The following is a 21,067-nucleotide window of genomic DNA, read 5'->3' as shown; positions in this document are numbered from 1 at the left end:
GAACTAATAAACTGATGTTATTTTAAGCTGCTATATTTGTAGTCATTTGTCATGCAGCAATAGAAAATGCATACATTCTTCATCAATAAAGAGCATGCCCAAGTGTGATAGGAGAAGCCAAGAAAGGGGCTTAAGAATCCCAATTCATAACTTAGTTAGCAAGAATAAGGTCTGAGAAGTCTTAAACAGAGAATGACTATTCTAATTTCTTAGCTCAGGTCATGATATGTTAGCATGCAATGAGTCCACAGTGATGGAGGTGATTAAAGATATGAAACCACTATTTTTAATTCAGGAGAAAAATGAAAAACAACAAAAATATGCCCATTTCACAATGTTCCCAAACTTAGTGAGGAATTTTAAAAACATACTATCTCTCAAAATAAGTGTGTCTACAATCCAACAATCCTACTATGCTACACCTGATAGCATATTTATTGGGTGTCAGCGGCAAAATCTTCACCGACAAGTTCATTATTTGATCCATAAATCAATTTAAATATAGTTATCCCAGAATACCTAGTGAACATGTGCATTTCTCTCCAGAAAAACTGAAAATTATCCTGCCTCATTTCTAGAAAATAATCTTTACTCTATCTCCTCTTACCTCCCTATGAACCTTACTCTCAAAATTCTACACAGTATATTTTTCTGCTTACTCAATTTAGGCCGCTCTTCATTCTACTCACAATTAATTCTTTTAGTCTTTCAATGTAATTGTGCTAGAAACATGTACAATAGAAAAATTATTAAAGATCGAGGTTTCTACTCCTACATATCTTACATTTTTTAAAATAAGAAACTAATTCCAAGTCTTTAAATTTCCCGATGCTTACTTTTAATTTTTTAAACCACAGCTAATTATGAGAGAACTATAACTCCATGAAATAGGAAATTTACTTAAACTCATTTTTCTCTGGCTCTACGTACAATCAGGCAAATCTAAAAGTTTTAACAGTAACACGCATGGTACTTACTTAAGCTGTCCTTCAGCTGTATCTGGACTATGTCTGTAGTGAAAATCAGTATAGGGTGCTAAAATTCGCTAATAAAAAGAAAAGGCAAAAAAAGAAGAAGAAAAAGAGTCCTTATTATAAAATGTATTCTTCCTGTAACAAGCTAAAATTAATTCCACTTCTCTGTATCTCTAACTGGGTACACTGCTTGAGAGACTTATTTCTTCAAACTCATTATCAAGGAATGTATTTGAGTGATTTTTTTAAATGTACAAACTGAATTTCTGAACTTCTAAACTGACGTTTAACATACATATTAAGCAGTGCACAAATCATGAATGTGAGGTTTGATGGATTTTCTCAAACTAAGCACGTTCCCTATAATCTTCAAAGCCTCCTTATTCTCCCGTTCGTTCTCACCACAGGACTACTATCCTGATTTCTAACACTATGACTTGTTTTGCCTATTTCTGAACATTATTTAATTATTTTTACTTTATAAATTATGTTCATTTTCTTACTAGTATAAGGAAATCCAAATTATTTTCGTGTATTGTCCTTGTATATAGAAACCCTGTTAGGCTCACTCATTTTAGAACTTAAACCACTGTAATCTCATTTACCAACCCCCCTGGCCCAGCCTTGTGCTGACTGCATTACTGTGGCCTGAATTTTAATTTTAAAATGATTTAAAATACCTAAGACATTACAAATATTGTTTTAGACAATGAGTAGTCTTTTATATTTTGTCATGTGTACGTTTTTTGCCACGCTTCATTCCTTCCTGCATTTCCTTGTTTGTCTCGGATCACTTTCCTTTTAAGGATTCACATTAACCTTCCTTTGAGTCTGTCTCATTTTTTTTTTATTATCTTTATTGGAGCATAATTGCTTTACAATGGTGTGTTAGTTTCTGCTTTATAACAAAGTGAATCAGTTATACATACACATATGTTCCCATATCTCTTCCCTCTTGCGTGTCCCTCCCTGCCACCCCTCTAGGTGGTCACAAAGCACCTAGTTGATCTCCCTGTGCTATGCGGCTGCTTCCCACTAGCTTTCCATTTTACGTTTCGTAGTGTATATATATCCATGCCACTCTCTCACTTTGTCAGAGCTTACCCTTCCCCTTCCCCATATCCTCAAGTCCATTCTCTAGTAGGTCTGTGTCTTACCCCTCAATTCCTGTCTTACCCCTAGGTTCTTCATGACATTTTTTTTGCTTAAATTCCATATATATGTGTTAGCATACGGTATTTGTCTTTCTCTTTCTGACTTACTTCGCTCTGTATAACAGACTCTAGGTCCATCCACCTCATTACAAATAGCTCAATTTCGTTTCTTTTCATGGCTGAGTAATATTCCATTGTATATATGTGCCACATCTTCTTTATCCATTCATCCAATGATGGACACTTAGGTTGTTTCCATCTCCTGGCTATTGTAAATAGAGCTGCAATGAACATCTTGGTACATGACTCTTTTTGAATTATGGTTTTCTCAGGGTATATGCCCAGCAGTGGGATTGCTGGGTCATATAGTCGTTCTATTTGTACTTTTTTAAGGAACCTCCATACTGTTCTCCATAGTGGCTGAACCAATTCACATTCCCACCAGCAGTGCAAGAGTGTTCCCTTTTCTCCACACCCTCTCCAGCATTTATTATTTCTAGATTTTTTGCATTCTGACTGGTGTGAGATGATATCTCATTGTAGTTTTGATTTGCATTTCTCTAATGATTAATGATGTTGAGCATTCTTTCATGTGTTTGTTGGCAGTCTGTATATCTTCTTTGGAGAAATGTCTATTTAGGTCTCCTGCCCATTTTTGGATTGGGTTGTTTGTTTTTTTGTTATTGAGCTGCTTGCAAATTTGGAGATTAATCCTTTGGCAGTTGCTTCATTTGCAAATATTTTCTCCCATTCTGAGGGTTGTCTTTTGGTCTTGTTTATGGTTTCCTTTGATGTGCAGAAGCTTTGCAGTTTCATTAGGTCCCATTTGTTTATTTTTGGTTTTATTTCCATTTCTCTAGGAGGTCAAAAAGGATCTTGCTGTGATTTATGTCATAGAGTGTTCTGCCTATGTTTTCCTCTAAGAGTTTGATAGTTTCTGGCCTTACATTTAGGTCTTTAATCCATTTTGAGCTTATTTTTGCATATGGTGTTAGGGAGTGATCTTATCTCATACTTTTGCATGTAGCTGTCCAGTTTTCCCAGCACCACTTATTGAAGAGGCTGTCCTTTCTCCACTGTACATTCCTGCCTACCTTTATCAAAGATAAGGTGACCATATGTGCATGGGTTTATCTCTGGGCTTTCTATCCTGTTCCATTGATCTATCTTTCTGTTTTTTTGCCAGTACCATTATGTCTTCATTCCTGTAGCTTTGTAGCATAGTCTGAAGTCAGGGAGCCTGATTCCTCAAGCTCTGTTTTTCGTTCTCAAGATTGCTTTGGCTATTCGGGATCTTTTGTGTTTCCATACAAACTGTGAAATTTATTTTTCTACTTCTGTGAAAAATGCCAGTGGTAGTTTGATAGCGATTACATTGAATCTGTAGATTGCTTTGGGTAGTAGAGTCATTTTCACAATGTTGATTCTTCCAATCCAAGAACATGGTATATCTCTCCATCTATCTGTATCATCTTTAATTTCTTTCATCAGTGTCTTATAATTTTCTGCATACAGGTCATTTGTCCCCTTAGGTAGGTTTATTCCTAGATATTTTATTCTTTTTGTTGCAATGGTAAATGGGAGTGTTTTCTTGATTTCACTTTCAGATTTTCATCATTAGTGTATAGGAATGCCAGAGATTTCTGTGCATTAATTTTGTATCCTGCTACTTTACCAAATTCATTGATTAGCTCTAGTAGTTTTCTGGTAGCATCTTTAGGATTCTCTATGTATAGGATCATGTCATCTGCAAACAGTGACAGCTTTACTTCTTCTTTTCCGATTTGGATTCCTTTCATTTCCTCTTCGTCTCTGATTGATGTGGCTAAAACTTCCAAAACTATGTTGAATAAGAGTGGTGAGAGTGGGCAACCTTGTCTTGTTCCTGTTCTTAGTGGAAATGCTTTCAGTTTTTCACCACTGAGGACGATATTGGCTGTGGGTTTGTCATATACTGCCTTTATTATGTTGAGGAAAGTTCCCTCTATGCCTACTTTCTGCAGGGATTTTATCATAAATGGGTGTTGAATTTTGTCGAAAGCTTTCCCTGCATCTACTGAGATGATCATATGGTTTTTCTCCTTCAATTTGTTAATATGGTGTATCACAGTGATTGACTTGCATATATTGAAGAATCCTTGCATTCCTGGAATAAACCCCAGTTGATCGTGGTGTATGACCCTTTTAATGTGCTGTTGGATTCTGTTTGCTAGTATTTTGTTGAGGATCTTTGCATCTATGTTCATCAATGATACTGGTCTGTAGTTTTCTTTCTTTGTGACATCTTTGTCTGGTTTTCGTATCAGGGTGATGGTGGCCTCGTAGAATGAGTTTGGGGTGTTCCTCCCTCTGCTATATTTTGGAAGAGTTTGAGAAGGATAGGTGTTAGCTATTCTCTAAATGTTTGATAGAATTTGCCTGGGAAGCCTTCAGGTCCTGGGCTTTTGTTTGTTGGAAGTTATTTAATCACAGTTTCAATTTTAGTGCTTGTGATTGGTCTGTTCATATTTTCTATTTCTTCCTGATTCAGTATTGGTACGTTGTGCATTTCTAAGAATTGGTCCATTTCTTCCAGGTTGTCCATTTTATTGGCATACAGTTGCTTGTAGTAATCTCTCATGATCTTTTTTATTTCTGCAGTGTCAGCTGTTACTTCTCCTTTTTCATTTCTAATTCTATTGATTTGAGTCTTCTCCCTTTTTTTCTTGATGAGTCTGGCTAACGGTTTACCAATTTCGTTTATCTTCTCAAAGAAACAGCTTTTGGTTTTACTGATCTTAGCTATCGTTTCCTTCATTTCTTTTTCATTTATTTCTGATCTGATCTTTATGATTTCTTTCCTTCTGCTAACTTTGGGTTATTTTTGTTCTTCCTTCTCTAATTGCTTTAGGTGCAAGGTTAGGTTGTATATTCGAGATGTTTCGGAAGGTAGGATTGTATTGCTATAAACTTCCCTCTTAAAACTGCTTTTGCTGCACCCCATAGGTTTTGGGTTGTCATGTCTCCATTGTCATTTGTTTCTAGGTATTTTTTAATTTCCTCTTTGATTTCTTCAGTGATCACTTCGTTATTAATAGTGTATTACTTAGCCTCCATGTGTTTGTACATTTTACAGATCTTTTCCTGTAATTGATATCTAGTTTCATAGTGCTGTGGTCAGAAAAGATACTTGATACAATTTCAATTTTCTAAAATTTACCAAGGCTTGATTTGCGACCCAAGATATGATCTATCCTGGAGAATGTTCCATGAGCACTTGAGAAAAATGTGTATTCTGTTATTTTTGGATGGAATGTCCTATAAATATCAATTAAGTCCATCTAGTTTAATGTATCATTTAAAGCTTGTGTTTCCTTATTTATTTTCATTTTGGATGATCGGTCCATTGGTGAAAGTGGGGTGTTAAAGTCCCCTACTATGAATGTGTTACTGTCGATTTCCCCTTTTATGGCTGTTAGTATTTGCCTTATGTATTGAGGGGCTCCTATGTTGGGTGCATAAATATTTACAATGGTTATATCTTCTTCTTGGATCGATCCCTTGATCATTATGTACTCTCCTTCTTTGTCTCTCGTAATACTCTTTATTTTAAAGTCTATCTTGTCTGATATGAGAATTGCTACTCCAGCTTTCTTTTGGTTTCCATTTGCATGGAGTATCTTTTTCCATCCCCTTACTTTCAGTCTGTATGTGTCTCTAGGTCTGAAGTGGGTCTCTTGTAGACAGCATATATATGGGTCTTGTTTTTGTATCCATTCAGCCAGTCTGTGTCTTTTGGTGGGAGCATTTAATCCATTTACATTTAAGGTAATTATCGATATGTATGTTCCTATTCCCATTTTCTTAATTATTTTGGGTTTGTTATTGTAGGTCTTTTCCTTCTCTTGTGTTTCTTGCTTACTAGAGAACATCCTTTAGCATTTGTTGTAAAGCTGGTTTGGTGATGCTGGACCCTCTCAGCTTTTGCTTCTCTGTAAAGGTTTTAATTTCTCCATAAAATCTGAATGACATCCTTGCTGGGTAGAGTAATCTTGGCTGTAGGTTTTTCTCCTTCATCCCTTTAAATATGTCCTGCCACTCCCTTCTGGCTTGCAGAGTTTCTGCTGAAAGATCAGCTGTTAATCTTATGGGGATTCCCTTGTGTGTTATTTGTTGTTTTTCCCTTGCTGCTTTTAATATGTTTTCTTTGTATTTAACTTCTAGCAGTTTGATTAATATGTGTCTTGGCATGTTTCTCCTTGGATTTATCCTGTATGGGACTCTCTGTGCTTCCTGCACTTGATTAACTATTTCCTTTCCCATGTTAGGGAAGTTTTCAACTATAATGTCTTCAAATATTTTTCAGTCCCTTTCTTTTTCTCTTCTTCTTCTGGAACCCCTATAATTCGAATGTTGGTGCGTTTAATGTTGTCCCAGAGGTCTCTGAGACTGTCCTCTGTTCTTTTCATTCTTTTTTCTTTATTCTGCTCTGCAGTAGTTATTTCCACTATTTTATCTTCCAGGTCACTTATCCATTCTTCTGCCTCAGTTATTCTGCTATTTTTCCCATCTAGAGTATTTTTAATTTCATTTATTGTGTTGTTCATCGTTGCCTGTTTCATCTTTAGTTCTTCTAGGTCGTTGTTAAATGTTTCTTGCATTTTCTCTATTCTGTTTCCAAGATTTTGGATCATCTTTACTATCATTATTCTGAATTCTTTTTCAGGTAGACTGCCTATTTCCTCTTCATTTGTTAGGTCTGGTGGGTTTTTATCTTGCTCCTTCATCTGCTGTGTGTTTTTCTGTCTTCTCATTTTGTTGATCTTACTGTCTTTGGGGTCTCCTTTTTGCAGGCTGCAGGTTCGTAGTTCCCGTTGTTTTGGTGTCTGTCCCCAGTGGCTAAAGTTGGTTCAGTGGGTTGTGTAGGCTTCCTAGTGGAGGGGACTAGTGCCTGTGTTCTTGTGGATGAGGCTGGATCTTGTCTTTCTGGCGGGCAGGTCCACGTCTGGTGGTGTTTTGGGGTGTCTGTGGACTTATGATTTTAGGCAGCCTCTCTGCTAATGGGTGGGGTTGTGTTCCTGTCTTGCTAGTTGTTGGGCATAGGGTGTCCAGCACTGTAGCTTGCTGGTCGTTGAGTGAAGCTGGGTGCTGGTGTTGAGATGGAGATCTCTGGGAGATTTTCACCGTTTGATGTTATGTGGAGCTGGGAGGTCTCTTGTGGACCAGTGTCCTGAAGTTGGCTCTCCCACCTCAGAGGCACAGCACTGACTCCTGGCTGCAGCACCAAGAGCCTTTCATCCACACGGGTCAGAATAAAAGGGAGAAAAAATAAGAAAGAAATAAAGCAAGAGAGAGAGAGAGAGAGAAAGGGAGGAGGCAGGAAGAAAAGAAAGAAAGAGAGAAAGAGAGAAAGAGAGAAAGAGAGAAAGAGAGAAAGAAAGAAAGAAAGAAAGAAAGAAAGAAAGAAAGAAAGAAAGAAAGGAGAAAGAAAGAAAGAGGATAAAATAAAATAAAGCTATTAAAATAAAAAATAATTATTAAGAAAAAAATGTTTTTAAAAAGGAAAACAAAAAGGACAGATAGAACTCTAGGACAACTGGGGAAAGCAAGGCTACACAGACAAAATCTAACACAGAAGCATGCACGTACACACTCACAAAAAGAGGAAAAAGGGGAAAAAAATCATAAATCTTGCTCTCAAAGTCCACCTCCTCAATTTGGGATGATTCATTGCCTATTCATATATTCCACAGATGCAGGGTACATCAAGTTGATTGTGGAGCTCTAATCCGCTGCTTCTGAGGCTGCTGCGAGAGATTTCCCTTTCTCTTCTTTGTTTGTACAGCTCCCAGGGTTCAGCTTTGGGTTTGGCCCTGCCTCTGCATGTAGGTCGCCGAAGCGCATCTGTTCTTCACTCAGACAGGATGGGGTTAAAGGAGCAGCTGCTTCGGGGGCTCTGGCTCACTCAGGCCGAGGGGAGGGAAGGGTGCGGATGTGGGGCAAGCCTGTGGCAGCAGATGTCGGCGTGACGTTGCACCAGCCTGAGGCGCGCCGTGCGTTCTCCCGGGGAAGTTGTCCCTGGATCCCGGGACCCTGGCAGTGGCGGGGTGCACAGGCTCCCCGGAAGGGAGGTGTGGAGAGTGACCTGTGCTCGCACACAGGCCTGTTGTTGGCGGCAGCAGCAGACTTAGCGTCTCATGCCCGTCTCTGGGGTCCGCGCTGTTAACCGCGGCTCGCGCCTGTCTCTGGAGCTCCTTTAAGCAGCACTCTTAATCCCCTCTCCTCGCGCACCAGGAAACAAAGATGGAAGAAAAAGTCTCTTGCCTCTTCGGCACGTCCAGACTTTTTCCCGGACTCCCTCCTGACTAGCCATGGTGCACTAACTCCCTGCAGGCTGTGTTCACGCCGCCAACCCCAGTCTCTCCCTGCGCTCCGACCAAAGCCCGAGCCTCAGCTCCCAGCCCTGCCCGCCCCGGCGGGTGAGCAGACAAACCTCTCAGGCTGGTGAGTGCCGGTCGGCACTGATCCTCTGTGCGGGAATCTCACCGCTTTGCCCTCCACACCCCTCTTGCTGTACTCTCCTACGCGGCTGCGAAGCTTGCCTCCTCCCCCACCCACAGTCTCCGCCCGCGAAGGAGCTTCCTAGTGTGTGGAAACCTTTCCTCCTTCACAGCTCCCTCCCACTGGTTCAGGTCCCATCCCTATTCTTTTGTCTCTGTTCATTCTTTTTTCTTTTGCCCTACCCAGGTACGTGGGGGGTTTCTTGCCTTTTGGGAGGCCTGAGGTCTTCTGCCAGCGTTCAGTAGGTGTTCTGTAGGAGTTGTTCCACGTGTAGGTATATTTCTGGTGTATCTGTGCAGAGGAAGGTAATCTCCATGTTTTACTCTTCCACCATCTTCCTGTACTCTGTCTCATTTGTTAAAAAACAATAAATATTTATTATCTCACAATGTTTCTGTGAGTCAGGAATCTAGAAGAGTTTAATTGTGCAGTTATGGCTCAGGGTGCCTCATAAAGTTGTAGTCAAAATATTGATCAGGGCTGCAGTCATCTCAGGACTTGACTGAAGCTGTAGAATCTGCTTCAAGATGGTTTACTCACAGTGTGCTAATTGTTGGCAAAAGGTCTCAGTTCCTTCCCACGTGTGCCTCACCATAGGCTGCTTTACTGTCTTCATGACATAAAGGCAAGGAATCGAAGAAAGAATAGTGTTTCTTTAAATTTCCTTGGGTCATTTTTCTTTAGTCTATAAAATCTTTATTTTACCTTTGTTTTTGAAAGACATTTTCTCTAGGTAGGTTGACATTATTTTCTTTCTGCACTCTAAATATGCCATTCTACTGTCTTCTGGTTCCATTATTTCTGTTGGGAAATCAGCTGTCAGAGTTGTTCCTTTGAAAGTAGAGTCTTTTATCTCAAGCTGATTTTAAGATTTTTATTTATCTTGGTTTTTGACAACCTTACCATGATGTGTGTACATGTTGTTTTCTTTGTATTATCTTGAGTTTTCTGAGCTTTATGAAGTTTCATCAGTTTTAGAAACAAAAGTTTTGACCACTGCTTCTTTGGATATCTGCTTCTGCTCATTTTCTCTCTCTTCTCCAAAGACAACAATTATGTTTTATCCCTTTTGTTATGTTCATTTCCTTTCTCTTCCCCTGCCCCCAATGTTTTACTTGATATTTTATTGACTTTTATTTCAATTTACTAATGATATCTTCTCATCCAAAATGGATTTTTAATTTCACTGAGTTCAGAATTTCAGGTTTTATATTTTTCTGCACTAGTTCCATTTGATTCATTTTGCACACTGCAATTATATGGTGAAATTCTCCATTATTTCATCTATTTTCTTCTTCTCCATTTTCCTTAACAAGTTAATCATGCTTGTTTTAAAGTCTTTTCCCTCTAGCTGTAACATCTGGATCACCTGTAGACATGCTTCTATGGAATTTCTTTTCTTTTGAGTTTTCAGTTACATATTCATGTCTTTTTGTATGACACTCAATCATATTTCTGACTGAATGTTAGACACTGTAAATTTTATTAAAGGTTCCAAGTGATGTTATCTCCATCAGAGACGGTTTATCCTTTCCTCTGTTAGTCAGGTAGATTAAAGGGACTGATGAGCTTATCCTAGTCACCAACTGAGTTAAACTATGCTGCAATTTTGTTAAGATTTGAGTGTACCCCTGGTTTTCTTGTGTTTCTAAAGTATGGATCTCCAAAACTTTCAAGAGACTTTAGCAAGTTTTTTTTTTTTTCTCCTTAGCAGTGAGAAATTGGGGATTTTTTTCTACACACTTCATAAGTTTTGAACTTAGATCTTTAGGCACTCATCCACAATTACTTCAGAATTTGGGACATGTCAAGAACAGGAAATCGGCTATGAAATACCCAGTTTGTTACCTGAATACTACATAACTGCCAAAAGCTGTTCTGATTTTTCAGGTCCTAGGAAAAGCGTACCTGGATTTTCAACTTCTAATTATGTCCTGATCAGTAAGTGACCCCAGGGAAAAAAAAGCAACTGCATATTATCAGTGTAAATTCACTACTTCTTAGAGGTCTTTCCACTTCTGCCCATGAACCCCCTTCCTGGGAAGCTTCTGTATCCTATGCACAGGAGACCATAGCCTATTCCACTGTGTTTTCCTCAGTGGAAACATTTTAACTTCTGCTCTCCACAGATTCTTATCTCAGCAAACTTCTAGAAGGGTAAATCAGACTTGATCTGCGGGCTTCTCACATCTCTAGGCTTGTCACTCCACATACACATTCGCCTGCCAAATAGTCTGGTCTTCTACCTAGGCCTAGGTCATATTCTTAACCTCTAGCCTGTGGCCTAAATCTACAGTGCCCCCAAGGGCATCTCTAGATTTTTCACTCCCTCTGGTCCTTATTGCTTACACAGCTCTATACTGCTTTAAATATATGATTTCCATAATTATTCAACTTTTCTAGTTTTCCATAGCAGATGCTATGAACTACACTATCCTACTCTGAAGTTTAAAAAATATGTTGTTTTTAAAATTTACTACAAAAAATTAAAATTACGATTTTACAATCCTTACTGACTGCCTATTCTAATAACATTATCATATTAAATGTACCTTTTTTTTTTCCTGTGTGAGGTCAAAATATATTACAGATTATAGAAATAGAAGCCAGGGTAGATTTTAAAAGGGATTTTTTTTTTTTAACAGAAGAAAGATTTGGGCCTAACGAGACAGTAGCAATGAAAATAGCTCCTTTGTAGGTGGAAAAGAAAAACCAAAGTTATCAAGTTAGAGTGAAAATTTATAAATATAATTAATAAAACTGAGGACAATATTCTTGTAACAGCAGACTCTAGGATGAAGATAATGATAAAGTAGAAGATGATAATGATTAATATCCAAGGCAATCAGTATTTATTGAATACTTATTATGTGCCAGGTACTAAATAAAACATTTATGTAGATTAGAATGAATATATGTAAAGCACCTGGAAATATTGCCTAACTCATTATAAGCTTTACAAGAGTGTTAGTTGCTGCTATTACTACTACTACTATTATAGTATTTATTCTTCACAATAATTCTTTAAGGTAAAAATCATGACTTTTATTTTACCTAGGAAAAAATGGGTCCAAGAGAGGCTAATAACTTGCCCCAAATCATAAAGCTAGTAGATTACAGAACAAAAATCCAAAACCAGATCCGTATAGCCTGAAGTCTATGCTCTCAATCACTATGATACTTTAGGGGGATCTTGTTAAGGAAAAAAAGAACATTTGTGGCTTTAAAGAACTTATGCAAATATAGTCGTGTACTTAAATATCTACCATATTCTTTTTGAGGTTTTTTCGTTTACACAAAGGCTTTACTAATCTGCTGCACAATTATATGGGAATAAAAACCAGGCCTATATACAATATCTTCCTTTATTGCAATCATCTCTCCAATCTTAAAATATCATTTTCTCCACTTGATAAAGAAAAAACTTAAATCGAAATACACTGTAAAATATCAAAAATGCCAGCTTATTCCCACTGGATTCCCATGAATAATGTATTTAAAATCACTTATTAAGGAGAATATTGTACCTAAATTTGTTAGTTAGTGATACAGGCTAATGTCAATTTTATAATCTCAAAATATTTCTAGTAGCCCTAATAAAACCAGAACTATAACATTTAAGACAAGTTTCATAAAATGATTTAAACAGGCAAAGTAGGGAACAATAAATCTTTTATAATTTGCATAATTTCATACCCAAATAAAGCCTTGGTTTAAACTTACTCTGAATGATATCTGCAATGGACAACAATGTAATACATTCACATAAATAAACTATAAGAGTACATTTTGTGGTAACTCCCTGGTGGTCCAGAGGTTAGGACTCCATGCTCTTACTGCCGAGGGCCCAGGTTTAATCCCTGGTCAGGGGAACTAAGATCCCACAAGCCACGGGGCATGGCCAAAAATGAGGGGAAAAAAAAAAGAATACAGTTTGTGATAATTCTGTTCCAACCTCTACTACATACTTATTATAGAAAAGGGCATATGGTAGCCTTACTATTTTAGACCAACTGTAAAAAAAAAAAAACTGAATTAGTAAAAAAAAAAAAAAAATGAAATTGTAGAGTATTTTAAAAAAGATATGTATTCTATTTCTTTCAATTATATATGGTCTTTAGTTGCCAACAAGTGTCTCCAAGTTCAGAGAGTTTTAGCATGGTTTAATAAATAAATAGTATATAATTAGCAGGAGCTATTCACACACAATTAACATACTATAGTCCTTAAAAAGAAATGGTCTTCTTAAATAAATATGTAAATGTCTATGAAACCTTACTTGTGCTCTAATTTGCTCAGTCAAGTTTTCATAGATAATAAAAAAAAATAAACTTCACTTTACATGTTGATGAAATAGTCTTGAGAATTTTTTCAATTCAGTCCAAACTGAATGAGCTATAAAATACTGCTGGGATAAGCCAAGCTTATTAGTTAATTTAGGTTTAATAATTAATGCTGTGCTGCATATTAACTTTAAAATTTCAAAGTAAGAGTATGTATTTAAAGTCATATTTTAAAACTAGAAAGAATATTAAAGTTCCTACCTCTAATTCTACGTCAGCTCGTACATACTGTCGGGTCTTTGGATGATTAAGGAGGTGTAAAATTGTAGTAATGAGAGCCTCATTTATTCGACTTAATTGGCAATCGATCACATTTTTCAAGATGGTGTTTAGTCCACCTCGAAGGGCCACCACCTCTGGATTCTGAAGTGCTAAAATAAAAAAGAAAAACTTAATATATAGGGGATAATTAATAAAATGTAATCAGAAATCTGGGATTTTAATACTTAATTTGCTTTCTGACTTGAAAAACTTTCCAGTCAATGACATTTAAAAGGACACGTGGATAAATTACCTAATAAGAGTCACTGACTATACTTTCCAAAACTCTGATTTGTTTCTTAATGTCTCTGAATTTTTTCATATCTTTTGTTCATGTTTTACTGAATGGTTCTTCTTTCCTATCAATTGCAAGGAGTTCTTTATATAATGGGAATATTAGCCTTTTATCTGTTTCAAATCTTTTATCTGATTTGTAACTTAACTTTAGATTTTAAGCTCAGAAACTCCTCCCTTACTTCAAATATCAGGCATTTTCTCTGTATGCACGCACACCGACGTGTGTATTTTAAATGAGTTCATGATTAACATTTCAGTTTTCAATCTGTCAGGAAACAGACTTTGGCTTAATATTGATAAGCTCATTTTTTCCCAAATGTTTATTCAACTATCCCAGCATGCTTTCCAAACTGATTTTCATACTTTTGATATACTGAAGTCTTCTATGTATCAGGGTCTGCAACCCTTGATTCTTTTTCATTTTTTTCTCCCTTAATAAGCCAGCTTAACTTTTTTAAAATATGAGAAAAAAATCTTTGCCTTCTCCTCCATTTAATCTTTTTCAAAAATGTTTTTTTTTTCCATAGTTGAATTTTTCCTGTTTATTCTGGCTGAACTTTAGATTTAGGTTTCTTCTCCATTTTTTCTAAATTGAGGTATAATTACTTACAGTAAAATACACAGATTTTAATGGTACAGTTCAATAAATTCTGAACAGTATCTATACCCCTGTAACCAATAGCTCAATCAAGGTATAGCACTTTCATCATCCTAGAAAGTTCCTTCACACCACTTTTCAGTCTCCCTCCACAACAAAGGCAACAAATATTCTCATTTCTACCTATAGATTAGCTCTGCCTTCTTGAAAATCAATTAAACAAATTGAAATGTACCCCCTAAACACACACACACGTCTTCCACATTTCTTATTTCTATTTGTTATATATAGTTTTCTTGTCTACTTTGGAAATAGTATCATTTTTTTTCCATTATGTTTACTGATTATTGCTGAAACACAAAATAAATCTATTAAATCTATATTTTCAGGTTTCCACTGTACTGAATTACTGAAGTTGTTCTTCAGTTGATTCAGAGTTTTCTAGATATATCATCTACTATGTATGATGCCTTCTTTCCAATATGTAAAACTCATTTATTATTTTGTCTTGCTAACCTGGTTAAAACGCTAATTAAGAGCTTTTAAAATGATGTAGTATTTGTAGAGATCCACTATTAAGAATATGATTGGTGGACTTCCCTGGTGGCTTAACAGTGGTTAAGAATCCACCTGCCAATGCAGGGGACATGGGTTCGAGCCCTAGTCTGGGAAGGTCCCACATGCCACAGAGCAACTAAGTCCGTGCGCCACAACTACTGAGTCTGTGCTCTAGAGCCCGTGAGCCACAACTACTGGGCTTGCATGCCACAACTACTGAAGCCCATGTGCCTAGAGCCCATGCTCCGCAACAAGAGAAGCCACTGCAATGAGAGGCCCACGCACTGCAAGGAAGAGTAGCCCCCACTCGTCGCACCTAGAGAAAACCTGCGCTCAGCAACGAAGACCAACGCAACCATAAATAAATAAATAAACAAATTTATTAAAAAAAGAGTATGAGTGGTGATTTGAGATGAATATTCTACAATGTTAACATAGTAGCATTCTAATTATTTCATTTTATGTATGCATGTATTTGTGTGTATGTACGTACCTGTGTGTTTATGTATATAAAATGCTAGTTTCATTTAAATTAAAATTGGTAAATTTCCATATTTTTAATGCTCTCAATTAGATTATACTATATGAGAATTATTTGTTCCTTGAAACAATTTTTTTAAGACAAAACTAACTAAATGACTCTTTTTGGAGGCAATTAATTCACCAAGTACTTCTATGGTTTTTGATCCATCACGTGTTCTACTCTTTTGCGTCAACTGGATATTAAAATTTTCTCTGAAAACCCATTCATTTCAATAAGATTTTCAAATATATAAAAAAATTATCTCATAATTTTTAAAACTCCTATTAATTCTCTTTCTCATTCTATTAATCTTTTCTCTGACTTTTGCATTTTTCAAACAATAGTGTATGTTTGCCTGTGTATCATTTTTTCTTCTTCCATTAACACAGATTAAATAATCTATCTTGTTCTCTAAGACTCAGAATCATTATTGCTTTCCTCCTGCTTATGTTAAAATTTATTTTTTTTCTTCTTTTTCTATTTCTTGGGTTCGCTCACTTATTTTCATTACTTTTTGCTTAATTATAAAAGCATCTTATAGTGAGAAGTTAACTCGAGTATATAACTTTCCAGGCATCTCATACATTGACATGTAGTCAAATTTTTATTATTTTTCAAAATTTCCTTAATCAAATTTCTGATTTTTTCTCTAAATCAACAGGTATTGTGGACAGTATTTTTAGACTCTCAATGATAAGGCTTGGCTCTTTTGTTTCTTTAAACTTTTGTTATTCATTTATTTATCCTATCAAGAGTGAATGTAACCTATACCACTTCTGCTTTTGGTGGGGAAAAATATTATCTTCTCTTGTCATTAAAAATTATATTTCTTTGGTTATAAGTGAGGTTGAACTTTTAAAATACTTTGACTAGCCATGCATTTCTTTGAGAATTACTTATTTTTCCTACTGATCTGTATATAAGTAAGTTCTTTACCTGTCATGGTAAAGAACTTATTTATTACATTTATTTTTTTCTTTGTTCTGGTACTACATGTTTTCTTATCTCCTTATAATAAAATCTACAGCTGCTGAAATCTGTTTGATTTCTTTTGATAATTCAAAACTCCTTTTCCTTACGTGATCAGATAGTCATCCATTCCCCCCCCATATTTTCCCCATTTAACTCTTAAATCCTTTTTCATTTAGAATTCTTTTTTAATGTAGAGTGAATTGTTGTTTTGCACTCACATCAAGATACAATGTGGTTAATTAATGTCTGAGAGCCAGACTGTAAGAGATTTTATTCTAATTACTGGAATCTGGACAATTCCTATATATTAAATTTCATGATGAGTAAAACTTTAAAATTTATAGAATTTTAATGTCACTTTGAAATGATCTGTTTAAACAACAAGTCCACTACTTCCTTATCAGAAATGTCCTACTTTTTCCATATCTTTTTACCAATACCTAAAGAATTAATGTATTAAAGGCATTAAAAAGTGTTATATATTCTTTCTAAAATACTACATTTTCATTACTCAAAGAAAATTCTGACCTAGTTCACAGATAATGGCAATGCATGCTCGAACCATTCTATCTCTTTCTTGGAGTCCATCATTTCCAACTGCTATTAATGAGTTGGCCACAGAGCTAGGAAACAAGGAAGCATTCACAGTAATCATCTGTAACAGGGAGAAATCAGAAAAAGAAGTTACTTCATAATGCATTTTTCAAACCTATTTTATTCAGACTGAAGTGTTTAAGACCGTAGAATATTTATAAGATCCAGGCACTAATTTTAATCTTCTCCTTCAAATGAACATGTCAAAGGACTAAATATAACTAATAACTGATGCAATAAATGTTAATAATCATTACCATGGAAAAAAGTGTTGGCTTTTTTCCCTAATAGTCCAGACTATAAATTAGTTGACTACCAAGATATAATGTTTCTGAGATTCTAAGCTCCTCTAGGATAGGAACACTATTTTAAACAACTTTTCAGTAACTAGACAAAGTAAATCAGTGGTGACAACACCTGCAAACATACTACTGTACTACTACATTCCTGACTCCTTCCCCATTTATTATCACCACTACATCCTATCAATTTACCTCATTAACTCAACTCTTTCCACCATCAAACTCTGATTTGGGTCCTCATTCTTATTTTGATTGCTGCAACTGATGTCTCATCATCTCCCTATGTCTCTCACTTGTTGCTATACTGAAAGGCAAACTTCATAATCCATCATCTATTTTTTTTGAAGTCCCCATTTTCTTTTTGGTTGTTATGGGGACTGCCCTCAGCTCTTCGAGGTTGCCCTCAGGTCCCTGTCATGGGCAGCTCACTCATGGTTATTTGCTACTTCAAGGCAGGCAGCAGTCTCTCCATAATCTATTTTTAATATTTCAAAAACTATGATGGAAACAGTATGTCTCTGGTGACAAAAACTTTTGTTGAATCTCATTTTAAATGAAAAGTTTAATTGGCAATAACATATTTGGAATACGGAAAACAGATAACATGTATCTTCAGTTTGGAAAACAGAAAGAAAAATTATGTAGTTAATTACTCTTTAATAAATAAAAGACTATTTGGTAGATGAAGTATTTCAAAATAGCAGGTCCTTGGAGTGGGAGTAGAAGAAAATGTTTTATTCTGTTTGGGTAGTGATAAATGCTGGGGATAATTAATCTGTCCTGGGTGTTACTATTTATAATCCTGTTGAAAAATAAGACTTATACTCTGACAAAATTAGGGGACACAATATAACTAAACTAATATCCAGTTAAATCCTATAGAGGTTCAAAGGAGAGATCTATATTGGATAGAGTACTTGTAAATGGTTTACATCATTTAAGCAGCATTATGTGATATGACAAGTTTCAAATGAAATTATAGAATACTGTTCCACAACCATAAAATAGATGTCTAATAACCTTAGAATCTACAAAAACTTTAACATTTGTTTCTAAACAGTATTTTTCATTAATCAAAAATGTTGGAGAAGAAAGAAGAGGAAAGGGAAAAGAGGTATAAGAAACTGATCTTCCTCAGTGAGAAAATTCTAACTTATGATATTAATTTGTATTTTAATACTTACTGATCTATTATTATACTTACAAGGGGCTTGTAAGAAAAATTCCCAAGACAATAAGACGTATGTAATGTATTTTAAAAAGAGTTGGCTAGAAGCCAGACCAACCGGCTTCCAGGGCCAAATCTGCCATTAATAAACTGTTACCTTGGCAAACCAATCCTCTCTGTGCCTTAGTTTCCTCATTTGTAAATGAGGATGTATAGGATCCGATGATTTCTAGAATTTCAAGTATAAAATTCTATTCTATGAGTCTCAAATGTAGAGCTATGAAATGGATATCGGTAATTTAAAGTTTTTACAAATGAAATCACTCTTGTTATTTTTCAGGGAAAATATACACAAAGAAACTCTTAAATTCTGTGTAAATCAGAGAATACTTTTCTTGTAAATCAGTGAGTAATCAATGAGGGAAAAGTCATAGAATTTAGTCTCTGCTGAAATAAAAGTTTAATCATCATTTTTGCATGATAGAACAGACATATATAAAACAAATCAAAGATCATAAGTAGGTAATAAATTTGTAGAACTGCTATAAAAGAATGAGAGAAACACTGAGTTCTCTAAGGGAAATATTTAAAATTTCAGCTGAGACTGAAAGATGAATATAATATAGAAAGGGGTGGAAATGAAAAGAATAGGATAGAAGCAGTGATCACAGCAGTGGTGGAGGGCAGCTTGTCTACACATATAATGGCATAATGAGACGGGTCGTAATTGGTTGCCCCAAAAGTGGGCTCTGAATGCCAAGATAAGCAGGTTGTGCTTAATACCAAAAGGATTTGTGGGCCAGTGTAGGTTTGGAAATTTGGAGAACTGGGCTTTTCACGCTGGCTTTGACAATATCTTGCTGTGTATCAAGGGCAAGTGATTCCTTTAAATGAATCCCTTTCAGCTATAAAAAAAAAAAAATCTGTGATATATTAATCTCGTATTGCATGAATGTAGAAATGATATATGAAGAAAATAATGGCTTAATTAGGCAGGCAGTAAGAAAACTTTAAGTTGGATAAAGAGTAGCAAGAGCTGACTAGTGTGAAAATAATACAGATAATGAGAGAGACAAGAATCAGGAAGGATTGCCTGGATTAGAGCAAGAAAGAGACATGAAAAAATCAGAGACATTGAAAAAAAACCAAGCAAACAAACAAAATCTCCTAAATGAATGAAACAGGTGAAAGAGAAGAAAAAGTAACATGAGTATTCCTTAATTATTCATAAAGCAAGTTATCCTAAAGCAACAAATGTTTTTGCTTTTCCTTTAAAAAACATTATTACTTTCACAGAAAATTTTAAAACTGTTCTGAACGCATACAAAGAATCCACAGTGACCTAGCAATTATATTATTAACATTAATTTCTACTAGCTCAGCTGCCAAGATGTTGCTGGAAAAAAAGAAATATGTGCTTCAATTGTTAAAAGTATTAGTGAAATTATAGTTCCTCTGGCCAATAGAGGCCACTGTTCATTCAGCAACCTTGCTTTCCCTTTTACTCTGTTTTTAGCTAAACCAAGGAGGAATCCTGTGACATAACTCTACCTTTGAGCCTGTATTTTACCACCAGGTACAAGCAGTTTTCCCGCCCTTGAATCCACAAATGATATCTGCCTTCTTCAAAAGATAACAAAATAAAATTACATTTTTGTTATGGCATTTCTGAATTGTTTCAAGGGTCTGTTTATTTTTACTGGGCTATTTTATAAATTACACTGTAACTTGTACAAAACACTGTACAAAACAGAAATAAAATATTTAGTGAATAATTCAAAGAAGCTGAATTTAATTTAATCCATTTGGGGTTCTTTTTTCATCTGAACACAGTTTCTAAGGCAGCAACTCTCAAAGTGTGGTCCAGAAAACTGAGGGTCCTGAGGATATTTTCAGATTCTGCAAAGTGAAAACTATTTTCGTAGTAATTCAAAGACATTATTTGTCTTTTTTACTCTCACAAGTACATATGGAAGTTTTCCAGAGGCTCCACTGCATGTGAAATCACAAGAGACTGAATACAAAAGCAAATATGACAATCCAGGTACCTTCTATCAGGACAAACACTACAGAAATTTGTATAAATCTAAAATAATGCCACTCTACTCATTAACTTTATTTTTGGAAAATATAGTTATTTTTATAAAAATATGTTATTTATGTTTACTTGTAATGAGTTTGTTATTTTTTAATATGTTAATATATTTTTAAATTTCTCACTTTTAATTCCTAGTATGATAAATACTGACATATATATAACTCAAATAACCAAAGAGTTATTCTAGGTTCTTCAGAAACAAATTTTGTTTTCTTATCTTGAATTCTCAAAATCATGCAGTAGAAGAGGTTGTATGTATAAGTAAAAATCATAAACCTAATTTTTATATTTAAATATGAAGAGTCAAATCACGGTGCCAACATAACAATTTACCCTATAACAAACATTTTTTAAATCTATCTCCAATATCACTCTTAACTAGAACTGCAAACTTCTTTTAAGACAACTCATCCATTTACTTCTTCCTTACTATGCTCACCTGTGGGTACTATTACTAACCATAAGCTGAACAACTGGAAGAAAAAGGAAAAAGAGGAGATCTAGTTAATGCACAAACTCAACAGTCTGCAATTCTGGAGCATGCACTGTATTCAAAGGTGGGAAAAAAGGAGAAGAGCTAAAAAAGTTAACTGTTAAATAATCTTAGATGTTTTTACATTAAAACAAACATATACTGCATCAGTTTTATGAATTTTTAAGATGAAACATGATACTTTATGATGAA

The 21,067-nt window shown here is 35.4% G+C and overlaps 1 protein-coding gene across 5 annotated transcripts in view; it reads right to left on the bottom strand.

Moving 5' to 3' along the window:
• The window catches only part of RICTOR (RPTOR independent companion of MTOR complex 2), a 127,646-nt gene that overhangs the window by 52,416 nt on the left and 54,163 nt on the right, over nt 1-21,067 (bottom strand). For all 5 annotated transcript variants that reach the window (XM_082837398.1, XM_082837400.1, XM_082837399.1 and 2 more), the window contains 3 exons: nt 16,749-16,875; nt 13,213-13,382; nt 978-1,045 (listed from right to left, as the gene is read on the bottom strand). In XM_082837398.1, coding sequence (XP_082693524.1) covers nt 978-1,045; nt 13,213-13,382; nt 16,749-16,875 — 365 coding nt within the window. The remainder of the gene's footprint in view (nt 1-977; nt 1,046-13,212; nt 13,383-16,748; nt 16,876-21,067) is intronic.

The sequence above is a fragment of the Leucopleurus acutus genome, assembly GCF_964270905.1.
Source record: "Leucopleurus acutus genome assembly, chromosome: 3".
NCBI lineage: Eukaryota > Metazoa > Chordata > Mammalia > Artiodactyla > Delphinidae > Leucopleurus > Leucopleurus acutus.
This window is presented reverse-complemented; position numbering and strand designations above follow the sequence as displayed.